The following is a 24,934-nucleotide window of genomic DNA, read 5'->3' as shown; positions in this document are numbered from 1 at the left end:
ACTATAGAGTACTTTATAATGATGTATCTAAATTATTTACTGTATTTTGACATAAATTACTATCTAAAGAGATAGCTGCCTCTTTAAATCTAGTGCACATAATTGCTTATAAATAAATGTCTTTATTAGGTGACATTAGAAATACTAGAATGCCATTTGACAGAATTATTTGCTCAATTTGTTGTGTCCCCTTAGTATCATTCCTGATATCTTTGGTGGATATACAATGCTTATTATACTGTATACTGTGTTGATGCTGTCCACTTAAGTTTCTCTTTTTTCTTACAGGAACCAGATCTTACATATCTTTGTTTTGACTGTCCTTTGCAGGTTCAGAGATGGCATTCATAAAACTTTTGTTTGTTGAGTGCTAGAGTGAAAAGATGCCAGACAATGAGGAAATAACAAATGATCAGATTGCTCGTTTGATCTTATTTCCTCTCACCTTAAAGGCATTAAAGAGTATGCTTTAAGGTAACCCTTTTCATCCTATTCATCTACCAAGCCATCACTTTGTTCCCTTTCACTACATCATAAAAATTCCCATCAGAAGGCTGCTTTAGATGACAAACCTCCAATTCTTCTCCATGTCCTCTCTTGAATGCTTCCTTTGCCTTTCTACTCCACCAAAACATCTACCACCAAGGTCACTAGGACTCCACATTGCTAAACTGAACTCAGGTCAGACCACTTGACTTTTCTGATGTGTCTGCAGCATTGGTGATGGATTATTCTTTCTTTGAAATGCCTTCTACACTTCCCCCCAGGACTTTGTCCCTCTCTGGATTTACTCTGTTCTCTCTAAATTCACATGTATCATTCAGAGGTAAGCAAAGACACCCATTTCTTCCGTGACATAATCCTTGTTCATTTCTTTTCTTTGCTCTTCATGATATACCAATTTTGTTCAAGTAAGTATTAATTTATTTGCATGGCTTATGTCTTCCTTTTAGGGAAATTAAATATAGATTTCATGACAGAAAATACACTTCTCTGCTGTGGTGTGCTTGTCTTTACTTGTGGTATCGCCATACTCTGAATAGTGCCTTAAATGCAACAACAGCTTGTTAAAAAACAAGGGTTTTTGCTGGGCGGTGGTGGTGCACGCCTTTAATCCCAGCACTCGGGAGGCAGAGGCAGGCAGATCTCTGTGAGTTCGAGGCCAGCCTGGGCTACAGAGTAAGTTCCAGGACAGGCGCAAAGCTACACAGAGAAACCCTGTCTCGAAAAAAACAAAAAAACAAAAACAAAACAAAACAACAAACAAACAAACAAACAAAACAAGGGTTTTCTTCATGTACTGGACCATCAAAGATCTAAATCTCATCTTAGTTTTTGTATTTTCATAGTTTTATTCCTCTTCCTGTCTTTCCCATCCATCCAAGGTATTATATCACTCCAGCCCACCCACTTTATTTGAAACACTTTTAAAATATTTTTTACTTATGTGTCTGTGTTAGAGTCTGGCATGCATGCATGCATGCATGTATATGTGTGTATGTATGTGTGTGTACATATATATGTTTGCCCACGGAAGTGGGAAGAGAGTTTTGGACCTCCTGGAACTTGAGATACAGGTGATAGTGAGCATTGTACTTTGGTGCTGGGAACAGAACTCAGATCCTCTGGAATAACAGAAGTGCTCTTAACTATTTTATTATTAAAAAAGAAAAGCCAAATTGAGCTTTACAAAGCTGCTTGGTAGTCAAGTCAGAACTACAAGTCCTATTTCCAGATTTATCTTTTAAAAACATTTCCATGGGTAGCATGTTCGTTGAAAAACTAGGGAGCTGCTTCCTTTTCCAACTTTGTCATTCCTTCCCTCCCTTCATGCACAAATAATTAGGTTTCAGGATAATAAATAGCACCTGTGGACAATATTCCTTTCATAGCTGGCAAAGATTAAAAAAAAAAAAAAGACCTGCAGAGAAACTCTCCAAAAGTCTGACATACTACTTAATTCTCACAGGAAAGTTTTTTTTTTTTTCTCTAGAGTCTGAAAGTTACATATATACACATCTGTTCTAAATACGTCAGCTAATAATTTGAGGAAAATGAGTATGGTAAGGAATGCTTCAGCTACAAGCTTGCTGTATAAACCCATCAAACCCCTCCCTCACATGCCAGACACAAAAATTACTTTCAGATGGTTGAATGCATCTCTAGGAAAACATCCTGGGGTTATTTAAGGTAGAGAAAGACACATTTGAAGAGGAAGGAAAACTGAATTAAATGGAAAGTCAGTAATTTTTTTTGAAGGAGAATGAAAATGTATCTGGATCTAATAAAATAAGTAAGAGTGAGTGCTTTAATCTTTAGTGTTACATTTAAAATTCTTGTTTTTAGGTAGAAGACCTTGGGAAAAGTCATCTTGTATGTATTTTAATGGGCTACTTATTTAACAATAGTTTATAGTAACAATTATAAATAATAAAAATCCAATATAAACTTTGAATTTGTTACTAACTTTATATATTTTCAGTTTCACTAATGAGAAACAAAAACCAACTGAAATACCTTTTCTAAAAAATAAGTCACATCTCATTATGCTGTATTTGGTTGCTATCCCTGGGAGGCCTGCTCTTTTCTCAGGGGAAATGGAGGAGCACTGGCTCCTGGGGAGAGGGGAGGAGGGTGGGGCTGGGAGGAAAGGAAGGAGGAGAGGATGCAGTCCAGATGTATTGTATGAGAGAACAATAAATGAAATTAAAAGAGAATAAACCTAAATCACATCTTGTTTGTGTTTTCCTACTGCTTTATAAAAGTGATCTATACTTTAAATGAGGAGTGATGGAGGTGAAGGAGACAGTGGTAAACAATCATATAGTCATTTCAATGCTTGATTACTAGGCTATTTTTAATCAAATCACCTTTTCATGAAAGTAATTCTAGCAAGAGAAGGGATATGTGTGTTGTATGTGTTGTGTGTGTGTAGAATTAATGAGTTTGTCATATAGTTAGATGAATCTGAGAAGTCAGTATTTCTTATCTTAAATTTTGCTGCTGTCCAGTGACAATCACATGGGAGTTGTTGAAGGAATGAGGAAGGATTAGGATATTTGAAATACTATGTGACAGAAGAATTCTGGGCCCTCCTTTGAATATTGTAGAGGGCATAAAACAAGGTTTGATAAAAATACATTGGCCTTTTGCTACACTCAGCTTTAATACAGACTTGAACAAGAAAGATTGCATGGACATGGAACATTATTAGTTTAAATGTACACACTTAACTACAAATTAAAGCAATTAAAAAATCTTAGTGAAACAACATATTGAAAACTCTACCAATATCCAGAAGTCAGTAACATTTCCTTATGAAAAGTGAAAAGATTACCCTTTAAGATTACCATTTAAAAACAAATGACATCCTATAACAATTTTACAATTTGTTCAATCAAAATGCTTCAGTGATGGATCACTGAAGACCACAAATGAGAAAAAATCCAATTTGTGTTCCTTCTAAAACAATTTGCTAACATGTATGATTTCTGTAGCTTTTGTTTAAGTGTCTTTACAGTGAACTCTTACAAATCCTGTGAAGGTTATATGAAGAACTAATCAAGAATTAGAGCATACATTGTGAATAAAGATCTGTGCTTGAAGTTCTTTGTCTTAGAACAACAGAGAGTACAGTGGAATTAGAGGGTGGTACCCATAAAACAATGGCAAGTTGTCACATTGACACTTTTAATTGGTCGAACATTGTTTCAATTGTTTGCAGTAATGTATATGATAGTTATGACCATAAGCAGGATATGACTTTTAGCCACCTGCTCTTGAAAAATATTAAACACAACACTTGCTATTTTCTATTTTCAGGGATCTATTCTCTTCCATGAATTCTAGAAAAAAACATTTTGCAATGATATCAGTAATTCTGCAAGTACAGAGTATAGAAAACCACCCAGTGATCTATTTAGTATTTTTACTTTGGAATTTTATCTAAATTTATTCTATAAATAGACTCTATATGATTTTTCTGCAAGATAAAAATGAATGAACATATCTAACAAACCAAGTGTGGGACAGGCTGCAACTTTTCTAGATGTCTGGATCTTAAAACACAAAGAAATTTCTGTCATTGATTCCAGTGATTTGGGGTGTTTATGTTGATTCCAAGTCTTTCAGAAGTTCCCAAATGTGTTCTGTTAAGTATTTGTTCCACTGGAAAGTTAATACTATTTTGTGACCCAAAGAAACAAAGACCTGATGTACAAATACATTAGGGAAACACTGGATATAGTCCAAATGCAAGAAGACATTCAATACAGTTTGCATTTACTAATCTATAAGAGAGGTATATAATATGCCAGTACCCTAGTCTTATTTAACCACATAACTTTCCTTTCATGGACTTTCCAAACCCGAGATCTATAGAAAATACTCAAGAAAATGTTAATTACTTAGTTCACATTTGTGATTTGAAAGCTAATACTAACAGCTCTATCTAATATGTTAGCAAATGCTGCTTGCTACATTTTCAATGGGAGAAAACGCATTCTAAATTCAACCAGGGAAATAATGTATCATATCTTGCTCCAGAGGATGTCATGGTTAGTTTATCTGTAGGCCAGAATAGATAATTACAGACAGTTACAATCACATACTATTTTTGCTCAGAGAATATGCTAATCATGAATAAATGTAGGTATATATTTTCAGAGGGATAATTCCCAAGGTTCTTTTAACTAAAAAACAAGACAATGATCTCTGTATTATATAAGGTCTCTAACTTTGATTTTTCTAGTATCTGTTTCTGTAAATTGGTTCTTAGGGTAGTCAAGGTTTCTCACCAACAGTATTCTGGACATTCTTTACATTTGGACACTGGTGCATTGCAGGGATAGAGTAGCAATCTTATTTTTTGCTTGACCCACTGGGTACTACTAAAACCCTGCATCCTGCCATCCTTTGTTGATGTCAATGGGAGGCCTGCCCCTTTCTGAATGAAGATGGAGGAGTGGATGGGGGAGGGTAGAGGTGAAGTAGGGGGAGGGAATGGTAAAAGAAGAGGGAAGGGAAACTGTGATTGGGATGTAAAATAAATGAAAAAATTAATTAATAAAAAATATGGCATTCAAAAAAAGACCCTGCATTCTTTATTCTGTCATTATTGCAAAACCAAAAAAAAAGTTAAGAAATTACCAAATGGGCTGGAGAGATGGCTCCGCTGTTAAAGGCTAGGCTCACAACCAAAAATATAAGAGTTTGGTTCCCAGCACCCACGGCTGTCTCTCCAGCCATTAAAAAAAAAAAAATTACCAAATGTCCTCTGATGGGTCTGACTGTTTCCAGATGAGCATTGTTAAGTTACTTTCTATTCTTGGCTTTTCCATTCTGTCTGTACAGGGAGAACCATTTCATCTGGACCACACCACTTGACTGATAGTCATGTAAAGGTTGTTATTCTTCTGATAAAAGAACGAAACAACCAATCTGACACAGCTATCTTTACATTTTCTCTATGTATTAATGCTCTGGAGCCTTATTAAAAGTTTGCCTTTCTTTACTATTTTATCTAATAGCTGTTTCCTTGAATTCTTTCAGAAAAAAAACTTTCTTCCAAGGGCCCATTTCTTTAAGAGTTTCCAATGTTTTTATTTATTTTCCACATCATTTTATGCTTTTATCTTGTCTAAAACTTTAAGAAGGCATGAGTTCAGAGTCATTTTCAGATTTCTGAAACTGATCCAGAATATAACCTGACGTTTTCTCTAGTGGAGTTTAAGACTTGAATAAACATACTTTGCAGCATTATTAGTTGTTTACATGTTCTTCCCTTTCCTTTTACAATACTACATCAATATTAACTAAAATGTTATGTTCATATTTCTTTTAGCTGCTATAACTTAAATAGTTGGTTATTGCTTCAGTAGAGAGACTGAACATGAAGGTATACATTTACTCTTTTAATCCTTCATTTATTAGGTCCTGTAATAGGAAGGGCATTAAGTGCTAATACGATTCAAAAGCAGTTGAAATTCTTTAGTACATTTTATTTATGAGCAGCAACACTTACTATGCCATTTAGGTACCATTTCTTAAGAACATCCTATGAGATAAACATTCTGCTAAGTGATTGATATATGTTATTAATGTTTAGTTCTTATAGATATAGTAGTAATAGTACTGTCACTCTGTTTTTCCAGGTAAAACCGTGAGGTATAAGTGTAGTCTCAATTAAGCTCAAGTTCAAGTATAGGCAAGTTTTGACACCAAATCAAGTCCACTTGACTTTAAAACTAATGTGTTTCATGTATGCCTTACTTAGCCTTGATGCAGGGGGGAGGGACTTAGTCCTGCCCCAACTTGGTATGCCAGCCCATATTGACTACCCAAGAGAGGCCTTACTCCCTACGATGAGTGAAGGGGGGGTAAATGGGAGAAGGTTGGTATGTAAAATGAAAAAAATTAAAAAACAAAAACAAAAAAAACTAATGTGTTTCTACTTCCATCAGTAAAGTTATACAAATTGAGAAAGAGAGCCTTCCCTAGATGATTACTTTAATTTTCATAGTAGGAACAGACTTTTCTATTTTTATCCATCAGTTACATGGTCCCTAATCATCGTTAGCTTGGTGCTAAAAATCTATTCTGTGAAGCTAACCAACGTAAAGTATTTACAATTTTTTAAAAGTCTAAAAGAATAATAATTCCTGTGAGCATAGTATACATTTCATATTTCTGCTTCATTAAATTCTATGATTACTTCTTTGGGAACAGTACTTCTTACTTGGATATAGACATATCCTGTGGATAGTACAATATTTTCTTTTCTCTCTCGGATAGCTAATGAATTAAACCTGATTTTTAGCTTTGAAGGAAGTTATTTATAATGAAAAGCGACAAGAAAGAGAGCAGCCATCTATTATGAAATAAAAGAAATATGAATGTATTATGTGTATTTAAACCTTTAGGAAATATTTGAGAATGCTATTAATTATAATTTGACTTCTTCAAAAAAGAATTTTTAAGACAAAAGGAAAGGTAATGCAGTAAGTATGATAACAAACTTTGAAATGTACAGATACCATTCTTCTTTCCCAGTAGTAGAACTTGGCCCTTCACCATGTCACAATAGGTCATTATAGCCATTTAATATTTAGGTGACTACAAGAGAGAAAGTATTTGATTTCCTTTTATCAGTGAAGTTGAAATGTCTAGGTATAATATTCTAGACACTAAGTTTACTCAATGCACAATATGTACATAAAACATTTATGAGAATAATGTCCAAAATACTATGCACATTCATTTGTATGCTTTTGTTGAGGTGCTGGACTTTGAACCAACCAGAAAAGGTCTGGGTTACTATTTCCCAACTTACATGGTTCTTGAGATAATTTAAATTGTTTTCTTTCTTTTCCTACAAAATCTGACTACTTGTGGCCACAAAGGGATTCAGCCAACTGTGCATACCTGAAAGTGTACTGTAAGGAAATAGAAGGGACAAGGAGCGCACAGTAGAGGGAGCTGGTGGAACACATTTCTGCTCTGAAAAGTTGCCAAACAACTAATTTTTATTAAATTGAATCTTTGCATTTGAAGTCTGAGAAGATAAAACCAAATTGTTAAAGTGATTTAATTCTATTTTTCTTTCATTTCGTAATGACAATAATGAAAATTAATATCTAATATACTGGGTACTGGGGCAATTTACAGTGCATTGTCATTAAACTCTCACAAAAGCTCTATGAGGCAGAAATCATCTTCATGTAATAAATGAGAAAAGTGAGGCATAAAGTAGTATTTAAAGAGTCATTCTGGAGTAGTTAGGTGATAGACAGGATCCAGGGACATGGTTGACACTACAGAGAATAATAGTAAGCCCCAATCTAGATTGTTTTTGTAAATAGTATATACTTTTGCAAATAATCTGAAATTATTTTTGTTTATATTGTTAGTAAAATGAAACCACTTTTATCCTGGTTTAAACTGATAAGCCATATCATTGTTCCTTACCCACAATACAGGAAGCTTTTAAAAACTGTCAGAGTCATGTCTATGTAAAGGCATGCTTATTGTTGTGTGAATATATATAAAACAATGTATAAGCTAAGACATAAACAAGATCTACAATCATCTGTTTGTAAGGAACATCTTGATTAAGTTAATTCAGGTGGGGAGATCTACCCTAAACGTGGTGGTACCGTTTCATGGGCTAGGGCACCATAATGAAGGAAAAGGAGAAAGTGAGCTGAGAATCAGCATTGACGTCTGCTTCCTGACTGTTAGTGCAATATGACCAGCTGCCTCATGTTTCTGCCATCCTGACTTTCCCTTCGTGATAGACTGAACTGGCTGTGAGCCAAAACAAATCCTTTCTTCCTCCAGTTGCTTTCGTCAGCTAGTTCGTTGCAGCAAGGAGAAAAGTAAAACACATGGTATTTTCAAGTGAGCTCCATATTTTCATGTATACATATACGATATTTTAAAATACAAATGTACTAAGAGATATTCAACAAAAAGTATGTCTCTGTACTATGGACTGTGTCATGTCTCTTAAGAGTCTCAAGATCCTACAGAAGCTTTTTAATATTCTGCTTTGTTTGAGAGAGGGTTTTCCTAGTACTCTAGGCTTACCCACAACTCTCTCTTTAGTCCAGGCTGAACTTGAACTCACAGTAATCGCGCCTCAACCTCTAGGCTGTTGGAATCACAGGTGGATGCCATCCCATTTAGCCTAAAGTCTAATATTCTTAACTGTAAACATTCCTTGAGTAAAGAGGCAATGTAGAAAGTTATTAGGAGAGTAATGGTGGCTCAATTTACATATTGGAAAATGAGAGTATTTATGACTAAGAACTAAATTGAATGTTCTAAGTATAAAGGACATATATAGTGTATCTGAGGTACCACTCATGAGCTAGTAAGTTTAACTATCATCATTTGTTGAAAAATATGAAATGTGAACTTTTTGTACTTTAGCTTGTTCTGTAATATATTCCAGAAGGATAGAGAATTTCCCCCCATAGTGTTATACTTGGTATGTTCATGTAGTGGGACTGTATGAGGGGTCAAATAAAGAAGTTTTCATTGATTACATAGCAAAATATGAGGTACTCTGTACTTGAAGCTTTGAGGTTTTGACTTAAAGATTTACAGAAACTCTCAGTATCTCAGGCCTAGGTCTTGAGAAGTACCAGTTATTTGGCAGGCATTTAGAAATCCTGGATGACAACTATTTAACCTTTAAAGTTCAACATAAACATCATGCTTGCTTGCTTGACTTTCTAGGCTTCAATTCAACAGCTAACATATTATATACATTTTTCTACTTACCTGAAACAACTTTGCTATATTCTAATGATTCTTACCTTTGGGTTATGCCTATCCTACAGGTAGCATTTAAGTTTTATTGACCCTTGTGTCCCCAGTGCCTCAATGGTTTTACGTATATAGCAAATATTAGCTGAGTAAGTTAACAGATGAATTAGTTTTGGGGAAAATTATGGAAACACATTTCCTGTAACTGATAGGTATATTTCATCACTTAAGGTCTGACTTTGAAAGAGTAAATATATTAAACTGTTGTTTACTTGGAACAGTCTTCAAGTTGTACCTGAAAATCTCTGTGGAACTATCTACAAATATCCATTCTAAAAATATAGATTAAATCATACTACTTTGAGGTATGATTATATTTTATAATTAAAGAGCTTTGTTGACTTCTTTCTCTCTTGCTGAAATATGCACATATTTATTTTCTTCTCAGCTATTACAAAGAAATACCAATTATCTATAGACTATAGAAATTTTCTAAAATATAGGGTGTTTTATTTTATTGGGAGAGGTATGTTTTGTGGAACATGACAGAACCTTTTAAAGGTAGTCTGAAAGTTGTAACAATTTGTACCTATTCAAGTAGGAACCCAGTAAACATTTGACTGTATTTGGTGATGATAATTTCCCTTTACATAAAGCATTTATCCAATTTGATATGTGTAGAAAAATCTAGTATGTAAGAAAGTAAGAGTAGATATACTATATAGCCTACCTAATAACTGCTGGTCAATATGTACTTGTGAAATAAATAAAACTTTTTTATTTTTCGAGACAGGGTTTTTCTGTGTAGTTTTGGTGCCTGTTCTGGATCTCGCGCTGTAGATCAGGCGGGCCTTGAACTCACAGAAATCTACCTGCCTCTGCCTCTCTGCCTCCGGGAGTGCTGGGATTAAAGGTGTGTGCCACAACTGCCCAGGCTAAAACTTTTATATTATCTCATGGGTCAAGGTAAGGAGGGTTAACAAAGACGAGGACACACCTCTATACTTCAGCATTACAATATAACAGTACAGAAAAAGTTTCAAATACCTCCAATATGTGACAGTCGGACATAAGTGCAACCATAATAGTACAATTAGGAAGTTATTTAAAAATATAAATACTTATTCTTATGACAAAGAAACACATGCACAGAGATGAACACAAATGAATGTAAGTACTCATGTTCTTTTAAAATTTCTTTATTATAATCACTATTTGTGTGCATGTGTGTGTGTGTAGGGGTTTGTGTATGTGTCATAGTACATGTGTGGATGTACCATGTGGTACCATGTGCCAGAGGATAGCTTCTGAGAGTTGTTTCTACTTTTCAATGGCTTCCTGGGCCCAAACGCAGATTGTCAGGCTTGGACAGCAAGCACTTTTTACCCGTGGAGCCAACTTGCCAACCTTGGTTTCTATTCTTAAGTTTAATTTTTGGCAAAACCTTATGTATATAACTTCAGCAAATAGCTGTAAGGAAATTAACCATGTGTAGGAAGAAATGACTGCTCTTGTGGGAACAGAGGATGGAGCCTGGGTGAACTAATCAGGAAGGATCTTATCTTTTCCCAAATTTTATGTTCCTCACTCTAAGGGATTCATTTGAAACTGAACAGCAAAAAGCATAGACTTCCAATTAAATCCATTCGTTTTATATTTTAGGTACCTTTATGGGCAAATATTACAGATACACTGTATCAGTTTCTACTACTTGTTACTGTGTTACCATCTAGATTATACATGGAAAATGGAGAATCAACAATTAAAAATCCTAACATAGCAACTCTAGGTTAATATATGCCCTGAATAAGGTTTGTTCTTTCTAGTTAAAATTTTTCTCTAAGATCAATCGTACAGCTTCTTAAAAGAATATAAAATCTGATACTAAATTTTCCTCAGAAAAGTCTATATAAAAGATTCTTTAAAACTCCCGAGGATTAAGAAAATGATTTTATTTAAAATAAATCATGTTAGTTATAAGTACTTATACTTAAAACTCTTGCCTTATTTTAATTTTGTCACCTATCATAGAAGAAATACATGTGATTCTAAGATTTTTTCACATGCCATTCTTAGTTAAAATCTTTACTAGTCTTTGGAAAATCTAGAAAAATTTCTAATATCATGTCATTAGTTGTTGATATTCTACTTAGAAGTATATGATGTCACTGATGACTTTTAACTATTTAAGAGGAATCCAGTAATCTGACCACTCTTAAAAGGAATCAAGAGACTCAGGGCAGATACATATTCCTACATAAGTAAGGGAAGAAAGAACTCTTACCATAGGTCGGTGTGCTTTCTCGTCTTCCTTGACTACTTGATCTTCCTTTTTCATATTCATAGCAATATAAGACAGTATCTTCCTCCACAATGTTAAACCTCTTTCGATATTCCTGATCCAGAAATGAGTTTGGGGATTCAGATCCTTTATGAACTGGCTTGCCCACCATATGTCCTCTGAGATCTTCACAAGGAAGGTTTCCCTTTTCATCCCTAAAGCAAAGTGAAGGTAGAGGAGATGGGTGTAGTATTAGGGCCATACAAAATTACAGGAGCCCTAAAATACAAATAATACCATTCCCTTAAAATGTATCCTCAGATCTTTATAAGATTTTTTTTGAGAACTATAGGATTAGTTAAAATTACTCATGTTTTGTCCCAAACAAGGATATTGAGGCCCAATGGTTAAATTAACTGGCCTAAATGTCATACAGATAATAAATGACAGCTACAAATACACCATGGATCTTCTAACTTCTGCTCTAGTTCATTTTGAATGTGTCATGCCATAGGAAGAAAATTAATTTCAGCATATAGATGAATTTTATTTGAAGGATAGAAACTAGGTATAATGCTAACAATTTTACCATGTTTTTTTCCTGTCTGTTTATCTTATTGGTTTTGATAGAATTTGTATTGCTGAAAAACAAAGTTCTTTATGATTCTATCACCAATATACAGGGAAACTATGCTTTTATGAATTATATTAGTACCACATAAATAAGTATTATGAGAAGTTCAAACAGTAGGTTATTAATGTAAATGAATTTTAATGTTGATGATTACTATAAATATTCAAAGTCTATGTATTTCCTGAGAATAACAAGGTTTATATAGAACTCATTCAGACAGGCTACATAAAAATTACACATTAACAATCTCTTATGGAGAGAGGGTGGAAAATACGGTAAAATAAGGAATTTAGGAAGGGGATTTGAGGGACAGCAAATCCACTTTTTTATCCGTAATAATTTAAGAAGAATTTAAGAAATAATTTAAGAAGAACATTTTATGGGATTCTTAAATATTATTGTTGTTATTTAAAAATAGTTCCTTTACAATTTTATTTAGAGCTTTTTGTTATAGTAATTTCATTTTTATGAAAAATTTCACGTGATCAATGCATTTTAATCATATCCATCCCTCACTCTCTTGCTCCAATTTCTCCTAGGCTCCCTTATATCCTCCCACATTCATATCTATTTTCATTTTCCCCCTTTATAAGCTGTGGAACTTTTAATGAGCACGGCTCAGGTAATTTGTGAGAATGTCTAATTTGGGATTTTTCTTCATGAGTAGTCTGAGGTGCAAGGTCATTGTTTTTAGAAAGTAATGGATGACTGAGCTCCTAATGAAAGATCACTTCTAGGATTAATTAAACACCTTATTTATCTTATGAAATGTTTCCCTAGGTATCTGAGATTTTTTGTTAAAAATTTGGTCTTTTATAACATGACTATGAATATAAATGCTATGTTTTTTCCTCTCATGCATCATTGTGTTTCATTGATTATAGGTGTTCCTAGTTACCCTAAAGAGTACCATAAATTAGTGTTATCAAATAAGAAAACATTAATTTTATATGAAAACAAGACTAAAATCTTAAATTTGCAAAATAAACTTGAGTCATATTTTAATTAGCTTCTGTTACACCATATAAAATAGTGCTGAATTTATAAATGTATGTCAATTTAAGAATTATGAGTCTTAGCCTACCCAAAACCTATATTTCTATATCTTTATGAAAATGTTCAGATATTTGAATGTAGAGAACTAAAATCCCAAGTATTTAAATATGTAGAAAGCAACAAATAATATTCTCAAAGCTGACTCAATCAGAAAGTTGTCCTATTAATTTATTTCATTACCAGGTAAAGTTATCATTTATATAATCATTTACCTTTTTACTTCCTAAAACAAATGCATTGCTTAATATTAAACTATAAATATATAACTAGTTCTTAGGAAACATAAAGAACACAAATGTAAATCTCAGTGCAAATTTCATTTTCAGTTAGCTGAAAGGTCTTCTTGGACTAATTGCCTAGTATTTTTGTTACTGTTAGCTCTCCACTGAAAAGAAATTGACATTGCAATTAGCTTGGAAACAGTTGTAGTTAATTCATAACACTGGAGTAAAGTTATGTTTATCTGTAAATTTGCAGATATCTCTGAGGCCCTTGAAACGAATACTAATGCAGCTTGTGGCATAAAGTAATTCAGACCTATTGATTTTCCATGTTATATTTATATAGACATTTTCTGTGGGAAAAAATTGCAAGAGCTGGCATTTTCTATAATACAGTGTTATGGAGAAGCAGCCTTTTACCAACAGGTCAGGTTTATTAAATATGTCTATATGTAATATACTGAATAATGTTAAATTCGAAAATGTACCAAGCAAAACAAAAGTTTCTAGTGGAATGAAGCAATAATATATACAAGTTTGTATGTATAATTAAATATATATATATGTGTGTGTGTGTGTGTGTGTGTGCATAAGTATGTATTCATAGTACGAGTTTCTGAAGAACTTATTGTATTCACTGTAATACAAATATTTTCACTTTTCTTAAATTTATATGTGCATATACAAACATAATAAATGTATGCCTATGCTCTAGATTTAAGGATTCAGATTAAAAGATCATTGTTCTAGAAAATATTCTTTACATTTAATGAGACATAGTAGAGTTAATAAGACAAATTTGTTATTATAGCTCATAATTATTTAAGGACCTACAAAATATTTATTTGCAACATAAAGAAATTTGGTTAAGTATAAAATATAACTTGTGTTAGGTTTATATATTATGAAAATTCCTATCTTATAAAAGATATCCTTACAATATTCCTTTAATGAGCACCTAAAATGTGAGATAGTAAATACAACTTTTCACTTTTATTTAAGAATATATTAAAATCATCTGTAAACTCTATCCATTTAAAAACATATGAAATGTTTTACATGAAATTGACATTTATTGAAGCTTCACAGGCAAAAATCCCCCATTATTATTTACCTTGTATGATAATTTTGGTTATTTAATATTACTCTCCTATCATATGAGGTAATGTGTGTAGGATACTCACTGTCCAATGAATGTTTAATAAAATTTGGTTGTTGTCATTATTAAACAAGAGTGCATTTGCTATAATGAGAATTGCTTTCTAGAATGTGTTCAGAATGCCTGAGGAAAAATATTCCAAGTGTTCTTTATGAACTGACTTCACAGTTTAGAAGCTATTAGATTAGCCTTTAGCTAGAAGCTGCCCAGAATAACACCAGAGGTTGTTTATACCTGGGAATATATGGTTCTGCAGGAGGTGGGGGAATGTAGAGATCCTGGAGTGCAGAACTGTCTCTTTTGGTGGGTGTACTGATGGTGCTGGAGGGCGTGGCAACGCTGCTTGTGGGACTTCTAGGTATAAGAGGCTGGTTAAAATGAAAAAGAAAATACATACGCACACAAACAACACAAAACAACAACAATGACACATAGTTATCATTTCAAAATGATCAGTTTGTGCAAAGTTTTGAACTTGGCTGAAATCAAGAAAAATGTTATTTACCATATGGATATTTCTTTGATCTCCCCCAAAGAATACATTATAGAATTTTCCATGCAGTTCTCAACTCACCTTTTCAATGGTTTAACCATCCAAAAGCTATTTATAAAGTAAAAATACCATTCAATAATTCATAATGAGAAGACTTACATCACTCAAAAACGTATTTAAATTAACTTTGCCAGAATCAGTTTTGAAAGCTAATAAAAATAATTCATAAAAGAATTAGCTTCCTCACATCCTGATTGACATTTGACAAACTATAGTGTTATGTTAGTAAGATTTTCTCAGGTGCTCAAAGAAGGTAAAAAATGGCTATCAACACAGAGGAATATTTTCTAGGAAACTGTACTTCCTCTCAACATAAACACAGGTAGGTGTCTCTTCCGAGCCATTTTATATTAATCTTCAAAAGCCTGGTGACTAAGGTGACACAACCATTTCATCTTTCACAGGCACATAGACTTATCTGTTATTTAAAATTCATCTTTGATTGCATGCCTATAGATCTCTTGGATCTAAGTGTTGAATAGGAAGTTGCCTTCTAAAGATATTGTATAAACCAAAGTAATCATATCAGTCTTAAGAGCAATCCCAGTTCTAAGATTCATGTTATTTGAGAATAATCTTGTGGAATGAAAAATTATCCTAAACTGAAACTCAAATTCACAACTTTTTATATTTATCTTACAGATCTTACTGATTAAGTATACAAAAAATTAACATAAATATAAAAATCCCAATGCAATCTCAAACACAAAGATAATGACCACAAAATGAATTGCAGCTTCATATGACAAAATGGTGCTATTTTAGCCTGGATGAAACCCATTTGACATATCTAGATGATAGACTCACAATTCTACTACTTCAACATGTATTGCTGCACACTCAAATAAATGCATATTACAACTATTTTGTACTGTAACATTACTTTCATACAGATAACCAAAAAATGTTTGAAAGCCAGGCATAAATACAATGGAAATTACAATGTAGGTCACTGGGATATGCTAACACAAACTGGGACTCAGTTAATGAGTTTGACCTTCCTCGTTACACAGCTCACCTTAATAGCTTGAAATCACACTTTCTGCCAAAATGACGGTTAATTTTAAATGTTATGTGAAATCAAAATTAAAGAAAAAGAGAGACAGGGAAAAGGAATGATAATGTATGAAATCTTAATTTTTTATCATATATGATGATTTAAAATTGTCAGAAAATTTACACATTAATTAAATAATTTTAATATATTATGACAGTATGCAATAAATGCTTCCCTGTACTACAATATAATATTTTTGGAATAAAATCCAGTTAATCTATGCCTGTCCTATGGAAACACAATTCTTGGCAATGAGAAACTCCGAGATATAGGTGACTAGAAGACTTATTTGTACTGATGAATGCCATGAAGCCAAAGATATTAGACAAATGAATTCTTTCTAAGGCTGTGTTTCATGCCACTAAAATATTTGAATGAAAGGTTCAGTGATACATACACATGCACACACACTCACATTCCTATTTACTGCAATATGACTGCTTATAGGTCTTTTATTCTCTGTTGTTATCTTTTAGCTCTAAATACAGACAAACCTAACAGACATGCAGTAAAAGAAAACCTTATTACACAGCACATTAATTTCCAATACTTTAAAATCAATTTACTATGAAAGAAAAATGAATATTTAGTATGCATTTTAATACACTAGTATAGTACTTTAAAATATCCCAATAGTACAAGTGAACTTAAACCACTTTCTAATAACACAAGCTTTTCAACAAAAAGCCATCTAACTTAAATTTTTATTGTTTTTCCTTTATTTTAAGGTTACAAATTGTAGTTTGAAGATGTCTCTCCATTCCTTTGGTGATCTATAGAGGTTTTGTTTGTTTGCTTAGTACCTACTTTCTTCTCCCCATTCCCCAAAAACAAAGATAGAAAAAAGGAATTGTAGTTAATTTTTACAAGGGTATTTAAATATGCCTTAAGTATGAGGTAAAAACTAGTAGAATATTTTATTCTGCATACTTTTCCCTTCTAGCAGATTTAAGGATTAGTAATGCCAACTTCCTTCAAACTTCTATATCTCTACATTTCTATTTTCAACAAGGAGTTGCTATTAATGTCATCAGTAAATGTGAGTCACTATATTGAAAAATTAATATAAAAAATCTCAAAATGTTGAAATAAATGTCAGGTTTGATCATGTTACCCTGGTCCAATTAATTGAACTGCTTTAAAATCTCCAACTTGTTTTTACAGAAAAAAAAAAGAATTAGTCAATTCTGTTGCTGAGTTCAACTGGCTGTTTATTTTACTGATAGGTAAATCAGAGGAAGTGTTTTACTGTGTTTATTGTGTGGGCATCATCTGGCTTATCAGTGTGCCCTAAACCAACTAAAGATCATACAGTAAATATTCAATATACAGGCAATTATCTTTGTGTACTACTTGTGCTATTATTATCAAGCTAAGCACAGTTAGAAAGAAAACATTAATTTTGAGTTATATTAAAAATCAACTTTGACATTGGCAATGGAAAAATAAACTGTGTCCTAACTTTAAAAACACTGTGGACAAGAAATAGTATAAAGTTAAATGACTGAGAGAATTTTAAAATCATTCAGGAACTTTAGGAGACAATAACAGTGTAACAGCATAGAATAAATGACAAAATTAAGATGAAATCAATTATTGAGAAATTCCTAGTTGTAACAAGCTGAAGGAAAAAACAAAACCAAAAAACCCCAAAAACCCCATCTACCATTAGTGTGAAAATACATGAAAATGGCAAATTTAGTATCCCTCAATTAAAAACTAAGGATCTTTCAGAACTGAATTCAAATTTTAATAGGTATATTCTTTGACTAAAAATTTCAAGTAAGAGAATTTAATAAAACTAAACTATAGCTCCTCTTATCCTAGGAACATTTATGTAAATCATTTATTTATAACATAGCATCATTGTAACAGTTATAATTGTACTAGGAAGGATTTGTATTTTAAGTAAAAAGAATTAATGCTATTTTCTCAGAACTTTAATATGTTTGGTAAAATGTGTATGGGAAAAACTACTATCAGCAATTAAGGATATTGTTTTAAGACTGCATATTGTCATAAAACTTCAATATAACACGGTACTATGATATGTAATCAAATGTGATTTAGATCCATTTTGAATTCCTATCCAAACAATTTTATTTAGAAGGACCTTGTCCTAACATCTAGTATAGTTCTTATGCCATAAAGTTCTCCTTCCAGAAACTGAACAGCACTCTGTCACAGAAGACCATTTTGTGTGTGTATGTGTACATTTATGTGTATGTATGTGTGTGCATGTATGTATGCACCTTACTCTTGTAAATCAAATCTGATAAATTATTGTAGAACACTGTTATTTATCTTTTTAAGTTCAAAATCCTATGCATATTGTAAAATGTACATTTAATGAGTACTTGCTATTGTCATCAGGACTCAGAAATCTACTTAGAACTTACATATGCATTTTCAGTGTCTATTTATATTATATAAATATCTTAAAGACATACTCTAAAATATAATATCGTACAAATCTTTCCCCAATATATGAGTGAAAACTTCAGCAATAACATCTTACTGATCAGTTTACACATTGATGGAGGATTGTAATTGTCAAAGAAAATTTTTAGCTTTTACAAGAGGTAAGTGGATCATTACTTTAAATCAGTTAATGGACCAAGTCTTTTCTTCTTTGTATACTCAAATTTTAATATCACAAATAGCACATCTGTAAAGTACTGATATATATATAATATATATAATATACATATATATGAAATGTCTATATATATATCAGTATATAAGAAATCTCTATGGTAAAGATTATAAAAAAAGAATGTCCATACTTAAACTAAATTTGTATTTTAAGTTTCACTTGAAATATCTTATACTTTAAGATCTTTGGCAAGTATATCTTAATTTAGTTGTCCCTCAGTAAATGATCCAGTGAAGTTAAGAGATATAAAACCTTTTAATGAAACCAATGACATAGAGGCAGCCCCAATATTGAAATGTTAAAAACTGCAATAGTACTTAGTTCCAAAGTTCACTTAGGTCAAATTAATACAAAAACTCGTTTTTCCCTTTCAGGGATAAAAATATCAACTGAGATACAAATGATTACATTAATTATATAACCTAGCCATTCATTTTATTTATTCTTAGAAATAATCACAGACTCCAGCTGATCACAATACCTCAATTTTCTAGCAGAGGACAGTCTTTAAGTCCTTATACAGTTCAGGCACATTCTTATTAAATTACCAATACTGGTATCATTTACTACCAGAATATTGCTTTATATTAACAATTATTTCCTCGATCATTTTAACAAATGTTCCAGAGAAAATGTATTCTGGGTTTGGAAACAAGAATTTGCATACAATCTTGTACATATTATGACCACAAAAAGAATGCTAGATATAATTTTAAAAAGTAATGTGTACATTTGTATCCTGGCCAAACTTTTCCTAAGTGATAAATTATATTTAAAAAGAACTTAAGCAAAATAACTGCATGTGTTTAAAACTTCTTCTTCAGTTTCACAGATTCTACTATAATACAAATTTATAAATACAAAACATTTGTGTTTTTTATAAGCATGTAAAATTTCTGTTGTTCTTACTAGACTATAAAGAAAACAATTTTTTTCAGACCATGGGTATGATCAGGAGACATTAGATCCTTGAATTTAAATAGCACAGATATATGGACACAAAAATATGTATGTTTTATACAATACATAACATAGCCTTTGGAGCCATATTACAAAATAGCTTTTTCCACCAAATCATCTGTACATTGTACTGATGATAAGATTTGTATATGTAATTTTGTGCTGTTCAATCTCATATGCATAATTAAATGGCAATATTAAAATTGAAATGTGTTCCAAAATATAATTAACAACATTCTGGGATATTAACTGAAGAATCTGCATTGGAAATTGAAGTTTTACTTGAAGCACTTTACATTTTAAGATCTCTGAAAAGCATAGCTTAGTTTAATTGTCAACTGTTTAACAATGGCTCACTTCACATCATAGGTTATTTATTATTTGTAGTCAGTGTTAAAATAGTAAAGGCATTTGGCTGAAACCCACAAATATTACTTTGATTCTTTGATTGCTTAAACACTGATGAACTACAATTGATATGATAGCTGCTTGTAGTTATTTCCTAATTTGAGCATGTAATACACAGAAATACTACTGCTGCCTAGCCAGCACAATTACATTTTAGTTAAAATTATTTTCTAGTGTTATACCTCATCTAAAATATTTTCTTTACAATATGTTTTAAAACAACTCTCAAAAACGTACCCTCCACTAATGTTTGTTTAATAACATCAACTTGCATCTTGGATACTGAAATAAATTTTATTGCTCCTTCTGTTTTGACTTTTACAATTACTTTAACTATTTATATTTGTATGTAGTTTAAATTTAATGTAATCACCATTCTATAGTTGTTATACCAATTGATATACAAATTGACTGCTGTTGACTATTTCTTTTCTGCTCAAATCATTTAAATATCCTGTAAATTGCCATCAAGATTAATTAAACAATAAAATGTAAGTACAAAATCACAAACCAACACTAATAACTATGGCATCAATATATCAGATTTATGGAGTAGAAAATAATTTAGGAATATAATGCTCTTCATATAGTTTAATATTAATTAATATAAAATGTTTTGAACAATGGCTAAATCATTTTTTTCAACTCTAGCATTGATTGAGCTGAGATGTTTTTACCCACCAAAAGCTGGGTTCTTCAACAGTTTTAAAAATTCCATGATTCCCAGTGATGATTTAAGGAGATTTCTTGGTAGTGTCCAGCTAATTCTTCCATACATCTCTTGTAAGAAGAAAATGACTGCCCATATATTCTTGTTGCAATGCATCTTAATTCAGTACCACAAACTTCTAAACATGTACATGTGGTCTATCCAGTACTCCCTGAAATTTATTTATTTCACTGACAGAAGAATGTGACTATATGCAATCACCATGCTTACCCACATCCTGGAAATTAGCAGAGTACCACTAAGATGGTTTGAAAGCAGCTCTCAGAAGGTAAGATACCCCTGTTTATAAGATTGTATCTCAAAGACAGACATCTCTACTATTTATGAAAGTATACAGATGACAACAGAATTCAATTTTTCAGATGTAATTAAATTTGGTCACTGTATCTAATTAAGGGATCTTTAAGTCCTTCAGTTCTATCATCAAATGTTTGAGAAAATAGAATTTTATCAAAAGAGCTGCCAAATTTCATGAAATGTGCTGATGAAATTTCTCTGTGAGCATGAAGTTGAATTGTATGCTTTTGCTTATTTGGCTATGATTTCCAAAGAAATTCCAAATCAAAATCTGCCATTGCAGTTAATTAATATTAAATGGCCCTATTTTAAACAGTTTAGAAATAAATACCTTAGGATACATATGATCTTTTATTTGTATAAATAAAATGATTACCATGTTTGTTTAAAATCAAAGATTTGAAAAAGATGTATGCACTATTTTTGACCTCCATGTTAAATCAATTGTAATATTTATTTGAACAAAGGTAGTAGGTAAGTTAAGCCTGGTATTAAGAAAATGAAATAGACATGCTGATTTAAATAAATTCCACAGATTCTTTGTATAGCTTTTAACTAAGCTAACTCCTAAGAGATTACAGGTATACTTCACAAAAGAACCAACATAATACAAACTTCAAGTTTGCGTATTGATTTATATTTAAGTGAATTAATAGGCATTCTGGTTTCAGCTGATTTGTATAGATACCAGAATTAAGAAAGCAATAATAATGCCACTTGTGTTTACACAGAGTACTGTTTACTGCATTACTTTTATGGTTCACATCTGAGGCTGGTTCTCAATAACTAGGAAGAAAAATACCTTAGACAAAGGTGTGAAGTAATCCACAATTGCCATCAAACCTCATCCTATTATTTGACTTCTCCTCTCTGGTACAGTCTGCATTCAAAATTCTTGAAATTTTTGGAGTTTCCACTTTTTCTTGTTCTTGAATCTGTATTCTATGAAAATTCTGATCAGGTAGTTTCTATTAAGCCTCAAGGTGTACTGATTTAAGTACAAGCTTAAGCCTTAAGCTCAAGAAAGAACTCTATAATGGTATAATAGCCAGTCCTCAAAATAGGTTATGGGATCATGTGGTGGTGGTGCTATTGTGAAATTACAGAGCATACCCATTCTTACCCCTAAGAATTTATTTTAGTACTGCTAAGAAGACTTGAATTAAAACCAATTCTTTCCCTTTTGCTTTGCAAAAGTCAACTTTGAAGCTATTTTTCAAAGATGTTAAAAGGAGTTTTGTTTTCCCTAACTGTCTTGCTTATCTAGAGATGGTGAACTTTGGGCAAGACATTTTTAGGTTATCCCAATTCAGTTAAATAGCAAATTTACAAATGTGTTGGTATATACACATGTACTTATTTAAATTATCCACCCCCTCAATTTTAGTATCATGAGAAAGTAAACTTATAAAAATATTCACCATAAATTAGTGAGTAATGAGTAATATAAGTGTAATTAATGATCTGATAATGCTTATTTATAGGCATTTAAGAATGAACTTAAACAGTACCTTAGAATATGATATAATTATATTCTAAAGAATGATGGAACAAATTTTAAAAGGTCTTTTCCTTCTAACTGTGAAAAGAATATATCATGTGTATGTGTAATATATAAAATACTAGTTTTTGGATTATTTTCCTTTCTTTTATAGAAATGTTAATTGCTATAATATTCATTTTCCACTTCAGTTTATGGTCCTAGGAAAAGATCTAACAATGAAATAAATTATGATTTGATTTTCTAGACAGACTAGTTCACAGTACATGGATCAACATCAACTAGGGTCTATTTGGTGTTCGGGTCCCATTATGAAAGATGAAGAAGAGTAACAAGTATACACATTTTTAAAGAGGACCATCTAATAACTGATAGAAAGTGTGGGGCTCTTCTTCAGTGTTCCCACGCCTGTAAACTTTGAAAAAGGATCGTTGGCATAAACAATAAAAGATTCTAGACTAAGACAACAAAGTAATTTATAATGCAGTGAATAAAAAATTATATTATGGAGAATTTTGATCTGCTTACAGATGACCTAATGAGGCAAATAGCCTCAGAACTTTAACAATCATTAGATATTTTGGTTTAAATACTGTAAGTCAAATGCATTTAGATATATTAATGCAATCTATATTTATTCATTTGAAAAATAGAAAAAGTTTGACATTTGAAATATAAAGTTGTTAACATTGGAAGATTATATGTGTTTTAATATTATCTAAATCTAATGCCAATTTTGAGGCTGATAAGTGGTAAAGTTTAAAATAATGAAAAAATATTCATAATACTCCTTCAATGGAAAATTTACTAGAAAAAAAATCTGTGACTTGTAAAGTGCACTATTATAAAGATTACTAAATCTTACATAATAGAGACAATAATGCAGCTTTTTTCTTAATAGGAAAGATAGTCAGTAGTCTAAATTAGGTGAGCAACTATTTAAAAAGGAAAAATCAACTAGACTTCTACAAAAAGGCAATATTCTACTACTTTAAAAACTAAAGATTTGTGAAAAAAATTCAATGCTATGTTTAAGGATTTTATCATGATTGAAATAAAATGTATTAATTTCTTGTCTTTGTGCAATCACAATATTTTATATCTTTTCAGTTATATACCTTACTGCGACCCAAATTATGATAGTGAAGTTTCATAATGACGAAAAATGCAAAACCTCTAATGTACACTCTCTCTGGTTTTGCTACTGCAGAGGATGGACAGGTGAAAAATGAACTATCATGAGGAATATACTAGTTAAATTTTAATTGCTAATTTGAAAATTAAATTTCTACTCTTTATAAATTACAAATTTATTTTCTGATTTAAAGTAATTCTATAAACTATCTGCTAGCTTCTTCCAGAAGTGTATATGATTACAATGTATAAAATGTAAGATTATGTAACAAAAAAATAAACCTGTTAATTTCTTTCCTCTCCATATTTGGCATGTAACAACTTGCGGATTTTTAGAATTGTGCTTTAAGTTTTTAATTGAATTAGTGTTATTGTTTGGGTTTTACTTATTCTTTCAAATTGCATCACAATTAAGCCTATAAGGATAAGCAGTGAAGAGATAATTTCACAAACAAATTTTCAAAAGCATACAAGATTAATTCATATGCTGCTGAGATGAGGCACAAAAAAGAAGCAGTATTGAGATAATCTATGGCTAAAATGATGGTGTATGACTTATGATTAAGCTTCATTACCTGCAGAGCAAGGGGTTTCCATCTCATATTTTTCAGTAAAGCTGGTGCTGAGGTAAGCATGCTCTGAGGTCGCTTTTTCAAAGTTAAGATAACACCACTCGGGTCCTCTCGTAGTGCATTCACCAAATTTTTCAACTGCCACCCCACCTGGTAACCAGCAAAATCATTACAATAAAATTGAGGTACAGTACTCAAAGATTTCATGTTCTCCCCCTTTAATAAGATCAGTAAAAAAGAAATCACATAATTGGAGTATCATCCTACCTATTTTCAGGAGATATATATTCAAGAAAGAAGTTTTATATTTGAATTGATTAACCATATTATTGCATTAGAGTCCATATAATAATGAGACAACATAATGGACATTTACCATATCAAAGCGGAGACTAAAACATATCTTGCCATTCAAGTGATTTGGAATATAAAGAAATTATATCAC

General features: G+C 31.8%; 1 protein-coding gene across 1 annotated transcript in view; it reads right to left on the bottom strand.

Moving 5' to 3' along the window:
• Cnksr2 (connector enhancer of kinase suppressor of Ras 2) overlaps positions 1-24,934 on the bottom strand; it is a 237,507-nt gene that overhangs the window by 77,499 nt on the left and 135,074 nt on the right. Inside the window, exons 9-11 of the mRNA XM_059251058.1 lie at positions 24,493-24,639; positions 14,856-14,989; positions 11,555-11,766 (exon numbers count right to left, since the gene is read on the bottom strand). Coding sequence (XP_059107041.1) covers positions 11,555-11,766; positions 14,856-14,989; positions 24,493-24,639 — 493 coding nt within the window. The remainder of the gene's footprint in view (positions 1-11,554; positions 11,767-14,855; positions 14,990-24,492; positions 24,640-24,934) is intronic.

Source organism: Peromyscus eremicus, chromosome X (genome assembly GCF_949786415.1).
Source record: "Peromyscus eremicus chromosome X, PerEre_H2_v1, whole genome shotgun sequence".
In the NCBI taxonomy this organism is placed as follows: Eukaryota; Metazoa; Chordata; class Mammalia; order Rodentia; family Cricetidae; genus Peromyscus; species Peromyscus eremicus.
This window is presented reverse-complemented; position numbering and strand designations above follow the sequence as displayed.